The 23,655-nt window shown below is 45.0% G+C and overlaps 1 protein-coding gene across 1 annotated transcript in view; it reads right to left on the minus strand.

Annotated features, from left to right (window-relative positions):
• Positions 1–2,790, minus strand: part of LOC119354961 (2,3-dimethylmalate lyase-like) — a 4,829-nt gene extending 2,039 nt beyond the window's left edge. The window contains exons 1-3 of the mRNA XM_037621731.1: positions 2,489–2,790; positions 1,513–1,724; positions 68–349 (exon numbers count right to left, since the gene is read on the minus strand). Of these exons, the coding sequence (XP_037477628.1) occupies positions 68–349; positions 1,513–1,724; positions 2,489–2,675 (681 nt within the window). The 5' untranslated portion in view covers positions 2,676–2,790. The remainder of the gene's footprint in view (positions 1–67; positions 350–1,512; positions 1,725–2,488) is intronic.
• Positions 2,791–23,655: the final 20,865 nt, after the last annotated feature.

Consider the following 23,655-nt stretch of genomic DNA (forward strand, 5'->3'; position numbering starts at 1 on the left):
AATCAAAATGTTATCCTTTGAATGACTAACTTGAGTATGACGAACAAACACAGGTGGGCCATCTTACCATCTTTGGTACTCCAGGTGCAACCGCACAGAATGCCTTCATCTCTTTTATTGAAGCAAGGGCATCAATAAATAGAACATCTGCTCCAGCATCAGCAAAGGCCTGAACTCTCCATAATGCTTCATCAAGAGAAACAGCTTGACGGGAATCTGTCCTCGCCACAATAACAATGTCAGAGGCACTCTCCTTTCTAGCGTCTATAGCAGCTTTTATGTGCATGACCGCTTCCTCCCTCGAGATGACTTTCCTTCCTTCAGTGTGTCCACATGCTTTTGGTGCCACCTTCAATATGTTATGTATTGTATCAATTAATGAAAATTTTAGAAGGCGGAAGATCAATTACACAAGTCTTCTGTTCATCTTTTTCGATATAGAAATTAAGGAAACTTTGAAATAAAATTAAATCAATGTCTGCTTAAACACACAAAGATATAAAGAGAAGTATTTATCACTGGATCAAATGATTCATTTGGAATTCCAATGGCTGCAAATATCTTACAAAAGGAAATCAGCACTACTCCAAAACATTACTTTATTACCCTTCTGCCCTGCATTAAGGATATACAGTTTTTTTGGGCATTGGGCATATTTGGACATGATTATTACCCTTCTGCCCTGCATTATGATATACAGTATTTATCACTGCACTATCCAAATATGCCCAAAAAAACTTGCATTGTAAGAATCATGTCCAATGAATGAGATTAAAGTTCTCAGTTCAATTTTTAAGGATGGATCCTACCACATTAAAAAAAACAATGAACTGATAAATTGCTGCAGTTCTGGGGAACAATGATTTTTTTAATGCCTTATGCGTAGCAACTTTTAGTAGAAAGAAATAAGATCGAAATTATTTCAGTTTCAAATTAAGGAGTTACAGCCTATTATGTGCATTATGATATACAGTACTGGAGTGGAAACTATCTTAGCTTGCATTATCCAAATATGCCCAAAAAAACTTGCATTGTAAGAATCATGTCCAGTGAATGAGATTAAAGTTCTCAGTTCAATTTTTTTAAGGATGGATCCTACAAATACATTCCCATAATTGAACACCATGGAGTGGGAGTCTGAATCCTAATCACTCACTACCATCAGCCAGAAGAACACCTCCCGTTCATATGATGTAAAATAAACAATTATTTATATTTAGTTTTGTACACTCTAAAGACACACACTGAATACCACATTAAAAAAAACAAGGAACTGATAAATTGCTGCAGTTCTGGGGAACAACGATTTTTTTAATGCCTTATGCCTAGCAACTTTTAGTAGAAAGAAATAAGATCGAAATTATTTCAGTTTCAAATTAAGGAGTTACAGCCTATTATGAGACTCATAAGGTTACTCACCAAATCATTCAAAATAATTACCGAATCTATCTGAAAAATAAGAGCAGTGACTTTGACAAGTGGAGGAGAAAATGTATGGAAATCTATGAGTACCTGATCTTCAAGCATGATTCCAGCTAACCCAGCATTAATATATCCTTTTACAGTTCTCTTGATGTTCATAGAATTTCCGTAACCATTGTCTCCATCACCAATCACGGGGACTGAGACTGCTTCAGTGATTAGACGCCCTTGATCAACCATTTCTCCATAGGAGATTAATCCAACATCTGGCAATCCAAGTCGTGCGGCAGAAACACAGAAACCTGAATGGAGAACATATATTAAAACTCCAATGCATGAAGTACCTTCAGCAAACACCAAAAGTTACTTTCACAGAACCCTGGAGAAGTTCAGTATGCAAAAAGCCATTACAATCTATTAATTTCCATGTTGTTTATTTCATCAAACAATTCAGCATAATAGATATTAACTACCTTTAAGGACAGAGATTCCTAGTTAAACACCAAAACAAGCAGCATTTACCCAGAACAAATACTCGGAAAATATTTGTATCTTAACTTTCTGAGCTATAATGGTTCTTGAATAATTTTTTCTTTTTGCGGGTGCTTGCATAGTTATTCTTCAAGTCGGCTCTGGTTCCATTTTTTATTATTTGCACACAATATTTGTCATGTGTCATGACAAGAAATTGCCAGCTTAACTATTGTTAGCAAAATGCAAGTTACGTCCAGATAAACTTTAACTCACATCTTTATTAAGCTGGTAATCAAGGGTGATATATGGACTATCCCTCCTTCCAGTGAGCAGAAAATTTCAGCAATGGAGAAGGTGATTCTCATCTTCCCAAGAGGATATGTCAAACCGTGAGTTGACTGGAACACTTTGAATGCACGGTTGGTTAGATCTACTACTACCGGGGTGACGAAGGACCTTTTATTCTCCAGCCGATCGTTCCAACAAAAACTTAAACCTCACAAGGGTTTTACTACAAACAACCGCGCACGAACACAGCCGGAGGAACAAAGAACATGCGAGAAACGTGAGAGGGGGCAAAGCGACCGCTCACCGCCCATGAAGCAGATCGGGAACCCCGCGCGCTCGACGAGGCGGGCGCCGAGCGCGTCGAAGCAGCAGGGCGCCTGGTGAGCGCCTGGCGTCGCCAGGATCCGGCGGAGCGCCGCGGCAGGTGACTCCCCTGGGCGGATGCCCCGCGCGCCTTCCTCGGGGGCGAAGTAAGGGGCGCGGGCTGCCATCGCTGCGCCGGCGCGGCGGCGGAGGATGCCGCGAGTGGGACCGGGTCGACGAGGCGGAGGAGGAAGCGCGAGGGGAGTGAGGCGGAAAGGACTGGAGCGCCGAGAGGTTGAAGAAGTGTGTGTGTGGTTGGTGTGGCTTCGTCCGAGTCAACCTAGTCAACAAGTGGCGCATCCATGGATCCTGTGATTTTTCCTTTTTATAATATATCTATCTATCCTTAATATATATATATATATATATATATATATATATATATATATATATATATATAGGGTCGCGCTATTTGTCACCCTGGATGAGAAATTGTTATTCTTTACCCCAGTCCATCCCTAGGCCTCAACGTCGCAAGAAAACTTGCATGTGTTGTAAAAAAGTGTGCATGCAAGGGTAAGATTACCAGCGCACCTCCCATGCTAATATGCGTGTCCAAACCCACTATCCATGATGCTTTTCTGAGAACCACCGGTGTAAGAAAAGTGCATGCCGACGTAAGAAGATTACATTCTCTAAATAAGGCAAACAAAAAAGTAAGTTCCAGTAAATGAGCTCCGATAATCAGGATTACGTTCCATTAAATCAGCTCCAGTAGTGAAGATTACATTCCACTAATTCATCTCCGATAACCACTCACGTTATTTTTAAGAGGTTGATAATTACTCACGGTAGAAACTGGCTACTCATGAAAGAAAATTTAAGCCCCAGATAATTCCCTAAAAACAATTTAAGGCCCAGATAAAGTAGGAACACGTTTGACTTATTAACCCTTTTGTATACCACTGGCTTAAGAAATTATGAAGTTTTCTCTCATTTTTTTTACGAAGTATAGGAATGCTGACGTGAAACAAGAATATCAGTTACTTCAGCGCTGTTGCTTGCAAATGACTTGAACAAAACTGGGACTTGATGTAAAGTTAAAATGCCGGCGTATACGATAATATCATCAATACATGGTCTAGTAATTTGAATGTAAAATACAACTCAAAAAATAAATGGAATGTAAAATACATTATGCCAGATAAAAATTCTAGGTGACAAATACATTGTGTCACGGAAGAAATCTAGGCGCCATCATAAAATACGAATCCTGACACAAAAGGCATGTCCTGGTGACTCCAAAAAGCTGGAAACACGAAGTCATCTAAAATAGATGCTGCCACACACACATTTGTCCATAAGAACTACCAGCATGGCCTCATTTGCAAAAAAGAAATTGAGTTAATTTGTGTAACAAACTACATGTGGCAGTCTGAACTATTTCCATTGCACAACGCTTCGGTGATAGACTGCTGATTCCTTTCAAAATGCCTTAGCCAGATAGAACTGCAGAAGCTATGGATTTCTCGTCCCAATGGTGAATAGTTCATATCTGAAATGGTAGATGTATTCCGTAAGAAGCATCCAAAATAGGATATGAAAAAAATTGACAAGGAGAAAGGCAAAGCATTAGTTAGAAGTTCCGGCTATGTTGCATTGCTTTGTTGTGCATCTTCCCAAAGAAACTTCTTCGGTTTCCTTGCAATGTGCACATCAACAAGTTATGTACGATGATTGTCCGCATAATAATTCGCACCACATGTCATAAATCAATGTCAGAAAACTAGAAACAGATTAACAGAGCCATGGATGGTAGAGAGAGGAAAAATTATATGCAGCTTCCACAAAGGCATGAGTAGGAAAATACACAATATGAAGAAACATTCGAAATTTGTTACTACAACGAAATGACCTAGTTCTTCCTTTTGACACCAGCTTCAGTTCAGAAAAGAATGACCATCCCACCCACCAAAGCGGGCCATGTTCTACCCAAACTGGGCCTGGAAAAGTATTTGAAATTATAAGTCAATTAGGAAAAAAGTTATGTTGTGTCCAAACATGTAAAAGGGTGAATTTTGTTGTGCAAAGTTCAGTATTTTGTGAACTTCCTTCCTTTCCTAAATTGTGAATTTCTGTTACTCTGTTACCTTTGTGAACAAGAAGCAACACGTGCATAGGCATTTGGAGTATTTGCTCATTCATTGACCTGTTCTAGATAGGCATACATCAGTGCAAGCATACATCCATGTGCTACTCATTCTTACCACAATATAAGGATACCTCTGCAGCTTCAGAATTAGTTAGTATCTATGTGTCACCTCGGCAGCCTGGATATCAAATGAGGACAAAAAGGAATCATCAGGCAATCAAAACAAAAGAATGACACCTCTGCAGCTTCAGAATTAATTAGTATCAATTATAGAAAGACACTGAGCATCATGCCTACCTTTTGTTCTAGATGATATGACCCTTTTTGACTATATATATGCTAGCTAGCTTTTGCCAGTCTCAAACAGCATTAAGCATTCAGGCAGTCACATGCATATTTTCTCTAGAAGTTGTGGAGCATTAATGTTTCCTTATCTTTTGATACATATACTTGTAGTTTAATTTTCTCCTGTTACCAAATGAGCAATGAAAAACTAGCAAAGTACAACAACTAATTATATGAGTAAATCATCATCCAACCTAATAGCTACAAATTACATGTAAGCAACCCATCATGTTTAATTAAATATAGGTAGACATGTCATCATGCTTAATTAGTACTACTTAATTTGTTTCTCTCCAATAGCAAGTAGAGAGCCTACACTGGAATAGGGGTTCTCTCCTCAAAAAAATGATGCAGCCCCCATTAGAAAAGAGAAACAACTAATTAAGCACCCTCCAATTAAACTTCATTTTACCTTCTTTCCATGAGAATTTGATTGATTAAAGAGGGGCTAGTCCAGTTCATCCAAAAACAGTGGAGCTCAAAGAAAGGAAGGCACGAATAATCTAAAACAGAGAAGAGACAGAGCTACCATCTTTGGCTGGATCGAAGAAGATAACCTTGTGTTTTCTCCTCAGGAGCCTTGTGCTACTTCTCTTCTTCTTTGATAGAAAGCCCATTCCCGTCCAGCTTCTTCTAATCTCCCTCATCAGCAGTTCCTTTCCAGCATCCCATTGTCCAGAGTTGAGCTAATTAAATTTCTGTCAATCTCGGAGCTTAGAAAGCATAAGCGTGCAGGCGTCTAAATAGACGGATCAAGAGGAACTTTTACAATCCAATTTTTACGCACCAATCTCCAAGAAGAAGAAATCACGGGAGAACCAGACCAAGGAGAAAACAATTACTTGGTTAGAGAGAGAGCAGACCATACGGAGGCTGGCAGTCACCGCTGTGTTCTTGTTGCTAGAGGCTTCTCCGTCAGTGCAGGGCTGGACTTTGCAGTGGCCGGCGGCGCCGGCCGCCGCAGCTCAAATTGTCATCTCCTCCGCTCTTCCACCGCGGCGGCCGCAGCCACTGTCGCCTCCTAATCGGTGCACGGGGCAGAGGAGGGCAGGGGCGGCAACAATCTCCGCCGAGTATCACGCCGTCGAGCCCCACCACTCACCGCGCCCAGCGCCCTCCTCGTTCAAAGTAGAAACCGCTCGCAGGTGAGCACCTAATTAGCGAAGGTATCGAGGAGCGGGCTGGCTCCTCCCAGCGTCAAGGTAATCTTACATCGGTATTGATACAATTTTATATCGCTTGGAACCTTGCCAAGCTGTACCGTGGCTGGGTCGATCGACCGGAGTGAAGAATAAGTAATTCTTCATCCTGGGTTACTAATAGACTTTCTATATATATATAATATTATATATATATATATATATATATATATATATATATATATATATATATATATATATCCCTAATAATAAAGCACGGATTGGGTCTCCGGGTTCACCGTCACAATACGCTTTTTTCCTGTGAATTTACGCTTTCGGTTTGAATTTAAACGTATAAGCGAGGTGGTACTAATTCGTGGAACCACGAATATATAGATTGATGGTTCAGATTTAAAAGTTGAAGGGTTTTCACATATATATAGATTGTTGGCTGGCCCATGAGAACTCGATCGGATCAATCAGCCCAAGCCCAGCCAAAGCGTTCCTGCGTTCCTGACTATCGTCACCACAATGATCCATGGATCACATCTCGATTGATCTTTCCTTCCTTTCCTCAAAAGAAAAAGATTGATCTTTCCTTCCCAACTCTGATTCCTTATAATCCTCAAATCAAATATAAAAAAAGACTATGAGTCCTTACGTGTTGGATACGAACTACCTCGACCAGAACGTAATACATATACGGAGCCCCTATCATACCCAGCGGGTTGATCAATGTGACGGGCCGGTGCCTAGACAAGCGGCGAGGAAGCTCAACGGAAGCACGGGAGAGCACGCTAAAGAGAGAGCCGGCCATCTATACGGTGGTCGCTGTAACACCGGAGCGGCTGCGGCTGTTCACTTGGCCATCCATCTTCGACGACGATGTGAGGAATTCACTATATATGAACGGGAAAAACAGACAACATCGGTGGAGGAGCCCAGCTCACCCAGATCAAGGACGGCCGGCTTCGAGCGAATCGCTCCGGCCGCCCTTGTCGACGGGTTCAAGCCTCAAACGGATCCTCGACCCGATCGACGTCCATGTGACGTGCTCTGCAGCCATGGCGAGTGCATGAACGCATCAAACCTAGAGCGGGCGTCTGAAGTCTTGACCGGGATCCCACCATAGAGAACGACATAAAGTAACTCATTGCGGCGACATCGTGAGCGCGGCGCTGAGCCACGTGGTCGCGTCGTGGAGGTTGTGCGCCAGCACGCGCGCCGACCCGGCCTGGGCCATGGCAAACTGCACGGAGGCCGCGAAGGGGTCCTTGGCCGCCCGCGACGCCGACGAGGACAGCGCCGTCCTGGAAGCGCCCGGGTACGCCGTCGACGAGCAGATGGCAATGACGTTCACGCCCGACGCCTCCGTCCACAATACTTACGCGACATTGCCCCCGCGGCCCCGCCAACCTTGGAGGTCGTCTCATGTTAGTGTTGCTCTCCGGCGGCAGCAACAACTGCTAATTTCATGAGTGCATCCACTATGTGGAAGCCATGCATCTATATGACCTGCTACTGCTTGAACAAATTTCTAGACTAGATGAAGGAAAGGATACACACGCTGCCTGGACCAGAAGTTGAGATGCATGGACGGGGGAGACGAGCTCTCAATGCTGCCGCTGCCTAGATCAGAAGTTGAGATGCATGGACGGGGTAGACAAGCTCGACACTTACCAACTGGCGCCCGTTGGCATTGACGACCACCAGAGAGAGAGGACGAGGTCAATGGCAGCAAGCAAGAACAAGACGGGCAGGCCGATATTCTGCAGTCGACGAAAAAAAAAACTACTCTAAGACTGCCAGAGTACGAATGGACTGGGCATCATGCTGTGACGCGACGTCGTTGCTTAACACGCACACACGCATATTTGTACAGAGTTAATTGCATGTTTGTGTTTTTAACATTCAATCATTTAATTTTAAAAATATAACTTGTTTTTAATATTTGAAGACCAGATCATTGTGTGTGCCAGGCTTTTATCTCGTTGGTGATAAATGAAAAGAGAGTTGCATGTGCTCATATTGTTGCAACCACGGGTTATGCTACGCTTATTGTATAATACCGATAGACGATGGAATTTGCATGCGCTCATATTATTGCACTCAAGGCTTGATGGAAGAAACAGAAGGACTTAATTTACGGGGCTTGTAAATTGGTTGCATTAACTTAAAAATGCCTAATGTATGTAAAGAGTACTATATCCTCCTGTCGCGGTTGAGAGTATTGATCAAAGTGCCCTATCCACATGGAAGGTTCCTATCCATTTTCACGGCAGCCGATTTCAAAGAGTTTATTCATCCCATCATGCTTGCGTTGTGTCGTGGAATGAAAGGGGATCTTGAGCAATTGGGTTAGGGAAGTGTGGTTTTTTTTTTCACCCGATGCAACGCACGGGCGTTTGTGCTAGTATATATATATAAAGTACGGATTGACTCCGTGGGTTCACCGTCACAATATGCTTTCTTTTCATGAATTCTTTTCATGAATTTACGCTTTCAGTTTTTTTTCTGTAACACATCTATATTTATTTACCATATCCAAAGTGGAACTAATTTATCTGTATATATCTCGGCTGCGTTGTTGTTTTCCCCCGCCGATCCGGGAGCCCCTTGTCGCCCCGCCGCCTTCGCGCTCGGCCTCGCCACCGGCTGCCGCGCCGCCGGACCTCCACGCCTCGCACCCCTCTCCCTGCTCTCCCTCTTCTCCGTTTCCTTCCCCTCTGTTTCTCTCTCACACACAAGGACTGCCTCTCACTTCTTCTACAGGAGCAGCCATGGCCAACGACTAACGCCGCCTCGCCCGGATCAGGCCGAAATCGACCTCCTGCAGCCGGATCCGCGCCATCCCAACCTCGCCGGCCTTCCTCCCCGTCTTCATCGCGATCCATCACCGGGCTCGAAGACAATCCCATTATGTAGCAGCAACCGCTGCCGCCGCCAGCAGCAGCAGCAGCAGCAACAGGCGCGGCCGAGATCGGCGGAGACGGGGGAGCATGCACGCGCTCCCCGACTCACCCCATCTGCGCGCACGTTCGCCATCGCAGGCGCCGGCGGCTACCGCGCCCCGGAGGTGCTGGACACATGGCAGCCCACGCTGAAGGTGGACGTCTACTCCTTGGGAGTGCTCCTACTGGAGCTCCTTACCTGCAAGTCCCAGACACACGCATCCATGCAGGACGATGTCGGCGGCGCGCTCGACCTGCCGTACGTCGTTGGTATAGTCGGTGGTGCGCGAGGAGTGGATGGCTGAGGTGTTTGACGTGGAGCTCGTGCGGCTGGGCGCCATCACCGATGAGGAGATGGCTGCGCTGCTGCAGGCACCCGTAGAGCTATGGGCATAGAGGCAGCAACTCGAAACTCCATGGTTTGCACACAGCAGCACAACGCCACGGTCTGCATGCGGCATGACCAACTCCACTCAGATTAAAATTATGTAGCTGTATACGATCCTCCCTTTTGTTCAGGTTTCCATGATTTTTTCAGTTGAATTCAGTTGCAGATTCATTCAACTCATCTCCATTGCCACACACAGAAAGGCTCTGATTTTTATTTTTCTCTGCAAATTGTAACCATTTTTCATATCACACTAAGCAGGCACCACTTGTCAATTTTAGTAGAGTCTGTACATTGGGTCGTTGAGTATGACAGCTGAGCGGCCTCTGCTGATATGAAAATTCTTCCAGAATCTGGTAAGAAATTTTCATAGGACGTATATTCAGCTCCTGAGAAGTACTTAAACATCAAAGAATTGCATACTTTATATGTAAATATCTTACTCAGAAAAGTAGATCATGGAAGAGTCATTTGTACAGTCATTTTGAAGATTATGTTACCCAAATTACAACTCACATTAGAAAAAAACTGAACATCTGCAGCTTTCTTCCTGAGATTGCAAAAGAAAATTAAGACAATATGCATGCTGGTGTCCTGCAATTAGTAAGTCATATCTAGAAAACCCAAAGTAAAACTGATATATGTCAAATGACCCATATTTAGGGTGGTTTTACCAGAGAGAGTATCGTGTATGGTTCACACAGACTCCAGATGTGGCACCTCTTGGAAAATTCCATTGTATGAATGAGGATCCTACATTTCCTTTGATCCGAACCTTTGGTACACAATTTTAAAGGTTTCATCATAATAAAAACTGACAGTCTTTATACAGTAATCTGAACATTTTGTGTGTTGCCGGACAACTTTGTTCTCCAGTATAGGTGGTGTATGTTTGTGCAAAATGATCATGTAAGGACATCTGGTAACTTTATTCTTTTGTGAAGGTTGATTTACTTGATGGAGAAAACTTACATTTCCTCTAAACAAGTGAACATGACATGTGTGATGTTCAGAAAAAGGAGCTTTCGTGTGTTGGCTGGCAGCCCTAATGAACTTTAGACATGTATCCGAGGTTTCGTTGGCTATAAACCAGTACGGTCAACAATTTGAGTTTTAGCTTTCTACCAAAAAAATAGAACTTAACTACCGGTACCTTTAGATTTAGAATATTCCTCTGCTTTGGGACGGATGGTGGTTATTTGTAGTGATTGGGATAAACTCTGCACATCGACTACACGTGAATTTACCAATCTGATTAAATGAGTGGAGGTTCACAAAGTGCACATGTATAAACCTTTCGTCCATCACCTTAGTGACATGTAATAATTTTGTAAAGGTTACAATGATGCACCATTTAGAAGTAGCAGTTATTAAACTCTCAAAGAATATGCTGCAAAGTGGAAGGCACCGATCGAATTCCTCAGGACATTCATCCCTCTCCATCCACAACGCTCTCATCGTCTGCTAAATGGACCAAAATGATGTTTGGAATTGCTTGCTGCTGCAATTGTTATTCTAGGTTGGTTTGTTTGCTGCTACTATTACTTAAGATTATTGATATTGCTAATTTTTCTGGTTCAGAAACATAAATTTACTCGGAGTAATACTGGCCCCATGTCATGAGCTCATGCGCAATTCTCAAATGATCCATCTTTTTTCTCATGAGCGTCCATTGTCCCACGACACAGTTTCTCATGATCAATGTTTTCTCCCGTTGCAACGCACGGGCATTTGTGCTAGTAATATATAATAATTATTTTTAGATGAAAGGATCGAATCAATCCCAGGCTCGATCTTTACCGACTTTAAATTAACAAAGCCATCAACTAGTCAGGATTATAAAAACATAACATATAACTGAAGTAGGGATGAAGAGCGGACATGTTTGAGGGCAGTTTAATGTTACTTTTCAAGCCCGTAATGAATTAATTTGTTGGTTTTGCGAGATATGCGGGATGCCTCCTGCATCCCTAAACTAAAAACACAAAAAACAGAGATACAACCCCAAGGCAGCAAATATAAGACGCTGAGGAGGCTAAAATCTATGACAAAAAAGAAAAAGAATACAACTTGGGAACCTAACACGGATTAGAAAGGGGTTGCGCCAAAGGAAGAAGCTCGTCATCGACACACCGAAGGCAAAATCAAACTACTCTCACCAGAGCAAGTAAGAACACCTGAAAACATGACAACCACTCCAATACACCTGAGGACACAAATTGCATCCCACGCACGAGGAGCAAGCTGCAGACTCTAGCCAAAGGACCAGAACACTTCACGAAGACACGACGAGCAATGGGCAACGAAGCCACCAAGAGGGCCAAGCCACGCCAAAACCAACGACACACTTCCATCAACACAACCAGTTCGTCGTACATGGGGCCACTATCCCCTCTTGCCCATGCCAAGGGCACCGACCCACCGAACAAACCAAACTGTGCAGAGAAGGAAGTGAAGCAGCTTGAGGAGAGCACCAATCCTCCACAATGGGGAGTCACCGCTCGAAGATGGAGCTGCCACCAACAAGAACACTAAAAGCTTGCTGCAGGCCACCCTCCTTCCCACAAACCCAAAACGACGCCTTCAAGAAGGAGGTGTGGAAGTGATACGTCTCCAACGTGTCTACTTTTCCTAATGTTTTCCTCTTATTTTGGACTCTAATTTGCATGATTTGAATGAAACTAACCCAGGACTGACGATGTTTTCAGCAGAACTACCATGGTGTTGTTTTTGTGCAGAAATAAAAGTTCTCAGAATGGAACGAAACTTTACGATTAATTTTTATATCAAATAAGAGAATTTCTGGAGCCAAGACCTACCAGAGAGGGACACCTGGATGGGCACAACCCACCAAGGCGCGCCCCCTCTCCTGGCGCGCCTAGGTGGGTTGTCCCCACCTGGTGGCCCCACAGACCCTGAAACCGACGCTATAAAATTCTATTTTTCAGAAAAAATCAGGGAGAAAGAATTATCGTGATCCACGAGATGAAGCCGTCGTCACCTCCTGTTCTTCATCGGGAGGACGGATCCGGAGTCCGTTTGGGGCTCCGGAGAGGGGGATCTTTGTTCTTCGTCAGCACCAACCCTTCTTCATCGCCAATTCCATGATGCTCCCCACCGGGAGTGAGTAATTCTTTCGTAGGCTCGCTGGTCGGTGAGGAGTTGGATGAGATTCATCATGTAATCGAGTTAGTTTTGTTAGGGCTTGATCCCTAGTATCCACTATGTTCTTAGATTGATGTTGCTATGACTTTGCCATGTTTAATACTTGTCACTTTGGACCCGGGTGCCAGGATTTCAGATCTGAACGGTTTATGTTATCATCATTATATCCATGTTCTAGATCTGATCTTGCAAGTTAGTCACCTACTACGTGTTATGATCCGGCAGCCCCAGAGTGACAATAGTCGGGACCACTCCCGATGATGACCGTAGTTTGAGGAGTTCATGTATTCACCATGTGTTAATGCTTTGTTCCGGTTCTCTATTAAAAGGAAACCTTAATATCCCTTAGTTTCTAATATGGACCCCGTTGCCACGGGAGGGTAGGACAAAAGATGTCATGCAAGTTCTTTCCATAAGCACGTATGACTATTTATGGAATACATGCCTACATTATATTGACGAACTGGAGCTAGTGTCGTATCGCCCTAGGTTATAACTGTCTCAAGATGAATATCATCCAACAAGTCACCGATCCAATTGATACGTCTCCAACGTATCTATAATTTTTGATTGTTCCATGCTATTATATTATCTATTTTGGATGTGGGCTTTATTTTACACTTTTATACTATTTTTGGGACTAACCTATTAACCGGAGGCCCAGCCCAAATTGCTACTCTTTTTTTGCCTATTTCAGTGTTTCGCAGAAAAGGAATATCAAACAGAATGAAACCTTCGGGAGAGTTATTTTTGGAACAAATGTGATGCAGGGGACTTGGAGTGGACGTTAAGAAACAATCAAGGAGGCCACGAGGCAGGGGGACGCGCCTACCCCCTGGGCGCGCCCTCCACCCTCATGGGCCCCTCGTTGCTCCACCAACCTACTTCTTCCTCCTATATATATTCATATACCCCGAAAACATCCAGGAGCACCACGAAACCCTATTTCCACCGCCGCAACCTTCTGTACCCAAGAGATCCCATCTTGGGGCATTTTTCGGAGCTCCGTTGAAGGGGGCATTGATCACGGAGGGCCTCTACATCATCTCCATGGCCCCTCTGATGATGTGTGAGTAGTTTGTTGGAAATATGCCCTAGAGGCAATAATAAAAGTATTATTATATTTCAATGTTCATGATAAATGTCTTTTATTCATGCTATAACTGTATTATCCGGAAATCGTAATACATGTGTGAATACTTAGACCACAATATGTCCCTGGTGAGCCTCTAGTTGACCAGCTCGTTGTGATCAACAGATAGTCATGGTTTCCTGACTATGGACATTGGATGTCGTTGATAACGGGATCACATCATTAGGAGAATGATGTGATGGACAAGACCCAATCCTAAGCATAGCATAAAAGATCGTGTAGTTCGTTTTGCTAGAGCTTTGCCAATGTCAAGTATCTCTTCCTTAGACCATGAGATCGTGTAACTCCCGGATACCGTAAGAGTGCCTTGGGTGTATCAAACGTCACAACGTAACTGGGTGACTATAAAGGTGCATTACAGGTATCTCCGAAAGTAGCTGTTGGGTTGACACGGATCGAGACTGGGATTTTCACTCCGTATGACGGAGAGGTATCTCTGGGCCCACTCGGTAATGCATCATCATTATGAGCTCAATGTGACCAAGGTGTTGGACACGGGATCATGCATTACGGTACGAGTAAAGTGACTTGCCGGTAACGAGACTGAACAAGGTATTGGGATACCGACGATCGAGTCTCGGGCAAGTAACGTACCGATTGACAAAGGGAATTGCATACAGGGTTTGATCGAATCCTCGACATAGTGGTTCATCCGATGACAACATCGAGGAGCATGTGGGAGCCATCATGGGTATCCAGATCCCGCTATTGGTTATTGACTGAGAGCGTCTCGGTCATGTCTGCATGTCTCCCGAACCCGTAGGGTCTACACACTTAAGGTTCGGTGACGCTAGGGTTATTAGGAAGACTAGTATGTGACTACCGAATGTTGTTCGGAGTCCCGGATGGGATCCTGGACGTCACGAGGAGATCCGGAATGGTCCGGAGGTAAAGATTTATATATGGGAAGTTGTCAAACGGACACCGGGAAGTTTCGGGGTCATACCGGTATTGTACCGGGGCCACCGGAAGGGTTCCGGGGGTCCACCGGGAGGGGCCACCCCTCCCGGGGGGCCACATGGGCTGCGTGGGGCAGGGAGCCAGCCCCTGGTGGGCTGGCCGCACCCCCTCCCTTGGGCCCATGCGCCTAGGGTTGAGGGGGGAACCCTAGAGGGGGCGCCCCCTTGGCTTGGGGGGCAAGCCACCCTCTCCCCTCTCCCCTAGGCCGCCGCACCCCCCCTAGATGGGTTCTAGGGGGCCGGCCCCCTTCTCCCTTCCCCCTATAAATAGAGGGGTGAGGGGAGGGCAGCCGGACCACCCTCCAAGGCGCAGCCCTCCCCTCCCCAACACCTCTCCTCCTCCGTTGTGTGCTTGGCGAAGCCCTGTCGGAGTACTGCCTCTCCACCATCACCACGCCGTCGTGCTGCCGGTGGAGCTGTCTTCCTCAACCTCTCCTTTCCCCTTGCTGGATCAAGAAGGAGGAGACGTCTCCCGTCCCGTACGTGTGTTGAACGCGGAGGTGCTGTCCGTTCAGCACTTGGTCATCGGTGATTCGAATCACGTCGAGTACGACTACATCATCACCTTGCAAGCTTCCGCACGCGATCTACAAGTGGTATGTAGATGCTAACTCTCTCCCTTGACTCGTTGCTTAGATGAACTCATAGATGGATCTTGGTGAAACCGTAGGAAAAATTTTAATTTTCTGCAACGTTCCCCAACAGTGGCATCATGAGCTAGGTCTATGCGTAGTTCTCTTTGCACGAGTAGAACACAATTTTGTTGTGGGCGTGGATTTTGTCATCTTACTTGCCTCTACTAGTCTTTTCTTGCTCAACGGTATTGTGGGATGAAGCGGCCCGGACCAACCTTACACGTACGCTTACGTGAGACCGGTTCCACCGACTGACATGCACTAGTTGCATAAGGTGGCTGGCGGGTGTCTGTCTCTCCCACTTTAGTTGGAGCGGAATCGATGAACAGGGCCCTTATGAAGGGTAAATAGAAGTTGACAAAATCACATTGTGGTGATTCGTAGGTAAGAAAACGTTCTTGCTAGAACCCAATTGCAGCCACGTAAAAGATGCAACAACAATTAGAGGACGTCTAACTTGTTTTTGCAGCGATTGATCATGTGATGTGATATGGCTAGAAGTTGTGATGAATGATGAATTGTGATGTATGAGATCATGTTCTTTGTAATAGGATTCACGACTTGCATGTCGATGAGTATGAAAACCGGCAGGAGCCATAGGAGTTGTCTTTATTTTTTGCATGACCTGCGTGTCATTGAATAACGCCATGTAAACTACTTTACTTTATTGCTAAACGTTAGTCATAGAAGTAGAAGTAGTCGTTGGCGTGACAACTTCATGAAGACACGATGATGGAGATCATGATGATGGAGATCATGGTGTCAAGCCGGTGACAAGATGATCATGGAGCCCCGAAGATGAAGATCAATGGAGCTATATGATATTGGCCATATCATGTCACAACTATATAATTGCATGTGATGTTTATTATGTTTATGCATCTTGTTTACTTAGGACGACGGTAGTAAATAAGATGATCCCTTATAAAAAATTTCAAGAAGTGTTCTCCCCTAACTGTGCACCGTTGCTACAGTTCGTCGCTTCTAAGCACCACGTGATGATCGGGTGTGATGGATTCTTACGTTCACATACAACGGGTGTAAGACAGTTTTACACAGCGAAAACACTTAGGGTTAACTTGACGAGCCTAGCATGAGCAGACATGGCCTCGGAACACGGAGACCGAAAGGTCGAACATGAATCGTATGGAAGATACGATCAACATGAGAATGTTCACCGACGATGACTAGTCCGTCTCACGTGATGATCGGACACGGGCTAGTCGACTCGGATCGTGTAACACTTAGATGACTAGAGGGATGTCTAATCTAAGTGGGAGTTCATAATTTGATTAGAACTTTACTATCATGAACTTAGTCTAAAACCTTTGCAAATATGTCTTGTAGATCAATGGCCAACGCTAATGTCAACATGAACTTCAACGCGTTCCTAGAGAAAACCAAGCTGAAAGATGATGGCAGCAACTATACGGACTGGGTCCGGAACCTGAGGATCATCCTCATAGCTGCCAGGAAACAATATGTCCTAGAAGGACCGCTAGGTGACGCTCCCGTCCCAGAGAACCAAGACATTATGAATGCTTGGCAGTCTCGTGCTGATGATTACTCCCTCGTTCAGTGCGGCATGCTTTACAGCTTAGAACCGGGGCTCCAAAAGCGTTTTGAGCACCACGGAGCATATGAGATGTTCAAAGAGCTGAAACTAGTTTTTCAAGCTCATGCCCGGGTCGAGAGATATGATGTCTCCGACAAGTTCTACAGTTGTAAGATGGAGGAAAACAGTTCTGTCAGTGAGCACATCCTGAAGATGTCTGGGTTGCACAACCGTATGACCCAGCTGAACATTAACCTCCTAGATGAGGCGGTCATTGACAGAATCCTCCAGTCGCTCCCACCAAGATACAAGAGCTTTGTGATGAACTACAACATGCAGGGGATGGAAAAGACCATTCCTGAAGTGTTCTCGATGCTGAAGTCAGCAGAGGCTGAAATCAAGAAAGAACATCAAGTGTTGATGGTCAATAAGACCACTAAGTTCAAGAAGGGCAAGGGTAAGAAGAACTTCAAGAAGGACGGCAAAGATGTTGCCGCACCTGGTAAGCCAGTTACCGGGAAGAAGTCAAAGAATGGACCTAAGCGTGAGACTGAGTGCTTTTATTGCAAGGGGAAGGGTCACTGGAAGCGGAACTGCCCCAAATACTTAGCGGATAAGAAGGCCGGCAACACCAAAGGTATATTTGATATACATGTGATTGATGTGTACCTTACCAGTACTCGTAGTAACTCCTGGGTATTTGATACCGGTGCCGTTGCTCATATTTGTAACTCACAGCAGGAGCTGCGGAATAAACGGAGACTGGCGAAGGACGAGGTGACGATGCGCGTCGGGAATGGTTCCAGAGTCGATGTGATCGCCGTCGGCACGCTGCCTCTACATTTACCTATGGGATTAGTTTTGAACCTTAATAATTGTTATTTAGTGCCAAGTTTGAGCATGAACATTGTATCTGGATCTCGTTTAATATGAGATGGCTACTCATTTAAGTCTGAGAATAATGGCTGTTTGATTTATATGAGAGATATGTTTTATGGTCATGCTCCGATGGTCAACGGTTTATTCTTAATGAATCTCGAGCGTAATATTACACATGTTCATAGTGTAGATGCCAAAAGATTTAAAGTTGATAACGATAGTCCCACATACTTGTGGCACTGCCGCCTTGGTCACATTGGTGTCAAGCGCATGAAGAAGCTCCATGCCGATGGACTTTTAGAGTCTCTTGATTATGAATCGTTTGACACATGCGAACCATGCCTTTTGGGCAAAATGACCAAGACTCCGTTCTCCGGAACAATGGAGCGAGCAACCAACTTGTTGGAAATCATACATACCGATGTGTGCGGTCCAATGAGCGTTGAGGCTCGCGGAGGATATCGTTATGTTCTCACTCTCACTGATGACTTGAGTAGATATGGGTATGTCTACTTAATGAAACACAAGTCTGAGACCTTTGAAAAGTTCAAGGAATTTCAGAATGAGGTAGAGAATCAACGTGACCGAAAGATAAAATTCTTACGATCAGATCGTGGAGGAGAATACTTAAGTCACGAATTTGGTACACACTTAAGGAAATGTGGAATCGTTTCACAACTCACACCGCCTGGAACACCTCAGAGAAACGGTGTGTCCGAACGTCGTAATCGCACCCTATTGGATATGGTGCGGTCTATGATGTCTCTTACCATTTTACCGCTATCATTTTGGGGATACGCTCTAGAGACAGCTACATTCACTTTAAATAGGGCACCGTCTAAATTCGTTGAGACGACACCGTATGAATTATGGTTTGGAAAGAAACCTAAGCTGTCGTTTCTAAAAGTTTGGGGATGCGATGCTTATGTCAAGAAACTTCAACCTGAAAAGCTCGAACCCAAGTCGGAAAAATGCGTATTCATAGGATACCCTAAGGAAACTGTAGGGTATACCTTCTACTTAAGATCCGAAGGCAAGATCTTTGTAGCCAAGAACGGATGCTTTCTGGAAAAAGAGTTTCTCTCGAAAGAAGTAAGTGGGAGGAAAGTAGAACTCGATGAAGTACTACCTCTTGAGCGGGAAAGTGGCGCAGCGCAGGAAACCGTTCCTGTGATGCCCACACCAACTGAAAAGGAAAACAATGATGATGATCAAGGTACTTCGGATCAAGTTACTGCTGAACTTCATAGGTCCACAAGGACACGTTCCGCACCAGAGTGGTACGGCAACCCTGTCCTGGAAATCATGTTGTTAGAAAACAATGAACCTTCGAACTATGAAGAAGCAATGGCGGGCCCGGATTCCAACAAATGGCTTGAAGCCATGAAATCCGAGATAGAATCCATGTATGAAGACAAAGTATGGACTTTGACAGACTTGCCCGATGATCGGCGAGCGATAGAAAACAAATGGATCTTTAAGAAGAAGACGGACGCGGATGGTAATGTTACCATCTATAAGGCTCGACTTGTCGCTAAGGGTTATCGACAAGTTCAAGGGATTGACTACGACGAGACTTTCTCTCCCGTAGCAAAGCTGAAGTCCGTCCGAATCATGTTAGCAATTGCCGCATACTATGATTATGAGATATGGCAAATGGACGTCAAAACGGCATTCCTTAACGGACATCTTAAGGAAGAACTGTATATGATGCAGCCGGAAGGTTTTGTCGATCCTCGGAACGCTAACAAAGTATGCAAGCTCCAGCGATCCATTTATGGACTGGTGCAAGCATCTCGGAGTTGGAACATTCGCTTTGATGAGATGATCAAAGCGTTTGGGTTTATGCAGACTTATGGAGAAGCCTGCGTTTACAAGAAAGTGAGTGGGAGCTCTGTAGCATTTCTCATATTATATGTAGATGACATACTCTTGATGGGAAATAATATAGAATTTCTGGACAGCATTAAGGCCTACTTGAATAAGTGTTTTTTCAATGAAGGACCTTGGAGAAGCTGCTTATATATTAGGCATCAAGATCTATAGAGATAGATCGAGACGCCTCATAGGTCTTTCACAAAGCACATACCTTGATAAGATTTTGAAGAGGTTCAAAATGGATCAGTCCAAGAAGGGGTTCTTGCCTATGTTACAAGGTGTGAGATTGAGCTCGGCTCAGTCACCGACCACGGCAAAAGATAAAGAAGAGATGAGTGTCATCCCCTATGCTTCAGCCATAGGATCTATTATGTATGCCATGCTGTGTACCAGACCCGATGTAAACCTTGCCGTAAGTTTGGTAGCAAGATACCAAAGTAATCCCGGCAAGGAACACTGGACAGCGGTCAAAAATATCCTAAAGTACCTGAAAAGGACGAAGGACATGTTTCTCGTTTATGGAAGAGATGAAGAGCTCGTCGTAAAGGGTTACGTCGACGCTAGCTTCGACTCAGATCTGGATGACTCTAAGTCACAAACCGGATACGTGTATATGTTGAATGGTGGAGCAGTAAGCTGGTGCAGCTGCAAGCAGAGCGTCGTGGCGGGATCTACGTGTGAAGCGGAGTACATGGCAGCCTCGGAGGCAGCGCATGAAGCGATTTGGGTGAAGGAGTTCATCACCGACCTAGGAGTCATACCCAATGTGTCGGGGCCGATCAAACTCTTCTGTGACAACACTGGAGCTATTGCCCTCGCCAAGGAGCCCAGGTTTCACAAGAAGACCAGGCACATCAAGCGTCGTTTCAACTCCATCCGTGAAAATGTTCAAGATGGAGACATAGAGATTTGCAAAGTGCACACGGATCTGAATGTCGCAGATCCGCTGACTAAACCTCTCTCGCGTGCAAAACATGATCAACACCAGAACTCTATGGGTGTTCGATTCATCACAACGTAACTAGATTGGTGACTCTAGTGCAAGTGGGAGACTGTTGGAAATATGCCCTAGAGGCAATAATAAAAGTATTATTATATTTCAATGTTCATGATAAATGTCTTTTATTCATGCTATAACTGTATTATCCGGAAATCGTAATACACGTGTGAATACTTAGACCACAATATGTCCCTGGTGAGCCTCTAGTTGACTAGCTCGTTGTGATCAACAGATAGTCATGGTTTCCTGACTATGGACATTGGATGTCGTTGATAACGGGATCACATCATTAGGAGAATGATGTGATGGACAAGACCCAATCCTAAGCATAGCATAAAAGATCGTGTAGTTCGTTTTGCTAGAGCTTTGCCAATGTCAAGTATCTCTTCCTTAGACCATGAGATCGTGTAACTCCCGGATACCGTAAGAGTGCCTTGGGTGTATCAAACGTCACAACGTAACTGGGTGACTATAAAGGTGCATTACAGGTATCTCCGAAAGTAGCTGTTGGGTTGACACGGATCGAGACTGGGATTTGTCACTCCGTATGACGGAGAGGTATCTCTGGGCCCACTCGGTAATGCATCATCATTATGAGCTCAATGTGACCAAGGTGTTGGACACGGGATCATGCATTACGGTACGAGTAAAGTGACTTGCCGGTAACGAGACTGAACAAGGTATTGGGATACCGACGATCGAGTCTCGGGCAAGTAACGTACCGATTGACAAAGGGAATTGCATACAGGGTTTGATCGAATCTTCGACATAGTGGTTCATCCGATGACAACATCGAGGAGCATGTGGGAGCCATCATGGGTATCCAGATCCCGCTGTTGGTTATTGACTGAGAGCGTCTCGGTCATGTCTGCATGTCTCCCGAACCCGTAGGGTCTACACACTTAAGGTTCGGTGACGCTAGGGTTATTAGGAAGACTAGTATGTGACTACCGAATGTTGTTCGGAGTCCCGGATGGGATCCTGGACGTCACGAGGAGATCCGGAATGGTCCGGAGGTAAAGATTTATATATGGGAAGTTGTCAAACGGACACCGGGAAGTTTCGGGGTCATACCGGTATTGTACCGGGGCCACCGGAAGGGTTCCGGGGGTCCACCGGGAGGGGCCACCCCTCCCGGGGGGCCACATGGGCTGCGTGGGGCAGGGAGCCAGCCCCTGGTGGGCTGGCCGCACCCCCTCCCTTGGGCCCATGCGCCTAGGGTTGAGGGGGAACCCTAGAGGGGGCGCCCCCCTTGACTTGGGGGGCAAGCCACCCTCTCCCCTCTCCCCTAGGCCGCCGCACCCCCCCTAGATGGGTTCTAGGGGGCCGGACCCCTTCTCCCTTCCCCCTATAAATAGAGGGGTGAGGGGAGGGCAGCCGCACCACCCTCCAAGGCGCAGCCCTCCCCTCCCCAACACCTCTCCTCCTTCATTGTGTGCTTGGCGAAGCCCTGTCAGAGTACTGCCTCTCCACCATCACCACGCCGTCGTGCTGCCGGTGGAGCTGTCTTCCTCAACCTCTCCTTCCCCCTTGCTGGATCAAGAAGGAGGAGACGTCTCCCGTCCCGTACGTGTGTTGAACGCGGAGGTGCTGTCCGTTCAGCACTTGGTCATCGGTGATTCAAATCACGTCGAGTACGACTACATCATCACCTTGCAAGCTTCCGCACGCGATCTACAAGTGGTATGTAGATGCAAACTCTCTCCCTTGACTCGTTGCTTAGATGAACTCATAGATGGATCTTGGTGAAACCGTAGGAAAATTTTTAATTTTCTGCAACGTTCCCCAACATAGTTTACCTCAGACCTTCGGGTCCATAGCTAGTAGCTAGATGGCTTCTTCTCTCTCTTTGGATCTCAATACAAAGTTCTCCTCGATTCTCTTGGAGATCTATTCGATGTAATCTTCTTTGGCGGTGTGTTTGTCGAGATCCGATGAATTGTGGGTTTATGATCAAGTTTATCTATGAACAATATTTGAATATTCTTTGAATTCTTTTATCTATGATTGGTTATCTTTGCAAGTATATTTGAATTATCAGTTTGGTTTGGCCCACTAGATTGATTTTTCTTGCAATGGGAGAAGTGCTTAGCTTTGGGTTCAATCTTGCGGTGCTCGATCCTAGTGACAGAAAGGGAAACGACACGTATTGTATTGTTGCCATCGAGGATAAAAAGATGGGGTTTACATCATATTGCATGAGTTTATCCCTCTACATCATGTCATCTTGCTTAAAGCGTTACTCTGCTCTTATGAACTTAATACTCTAGATGCATGCTGGATAGCGGTCGATGTGTGGAGTAATAGTAGTAGATGCAGGCAGGAGTCGGTCTACTTGTCACGGACGTGATGCCTATATACATGATCATACCTAGATATTCTCATAATTATTCGCTTTTCTATCAATTGTTCGACAGTAATTTGTTCACCCATCGTAATACTTATGTTATCTTGAGAGAAGCCACTAGTGAAACCTATGGCCTCCGGGTCTATTTTCCATCATACAAGTTTCCAATCTATTTTATTTTGCAATCTTTACTTTCAATCTATATCATAAAAGTACCAAAAATATTGATCTTATTATTATCATCTCTATCAGATCTCACTCTTGCAAGTGGCCGTGAAGGGATTGACAACCCTTTATCGTGTTAGTTGCGAGGTTCTTATTTGTTTGTGTAGGTACGAGATGACTCGAGCGTGGTCTCCTACTGGATTGATACCTTGGTTCTCAAAAACTTAGGAAATACTTACGCTGCTTTGCTGCATCACCCTTTCCACTTTAAGGGAAAACCAACGCATGCTCAAGAGGCAGCAAGACGGATTTCTGGCGCTGTTGCCGTGGAGATCTATGCCAAGTCAAGACATACCAAGTACCCATCACAACTCTTATCATTCACATTACATTATTTGCCATTTGCCTCTCGTTTTCCTCTCCCCCACTTCACCCTTGCCGTTTTATTCGCCATCTT

The sequence above is a fragment of the Triticum dicoccoides genome, chromosome 2A, assembly GCF_002162155.2.
Source record: "Triticum dicoccoides isolate Atlit2015 ecotype Zavitan chromosome 2A, WEW_v2.0, whole genome shotgun sequence".
In the NCBI taxonomy this organism is placed as follows: domain Eukaryota; kingdom Viridiplantae; phylum Streptophyta; class Magnoliopsida; order Poales; family Poaceae; genus Triticum; species Triticum dicoccoides.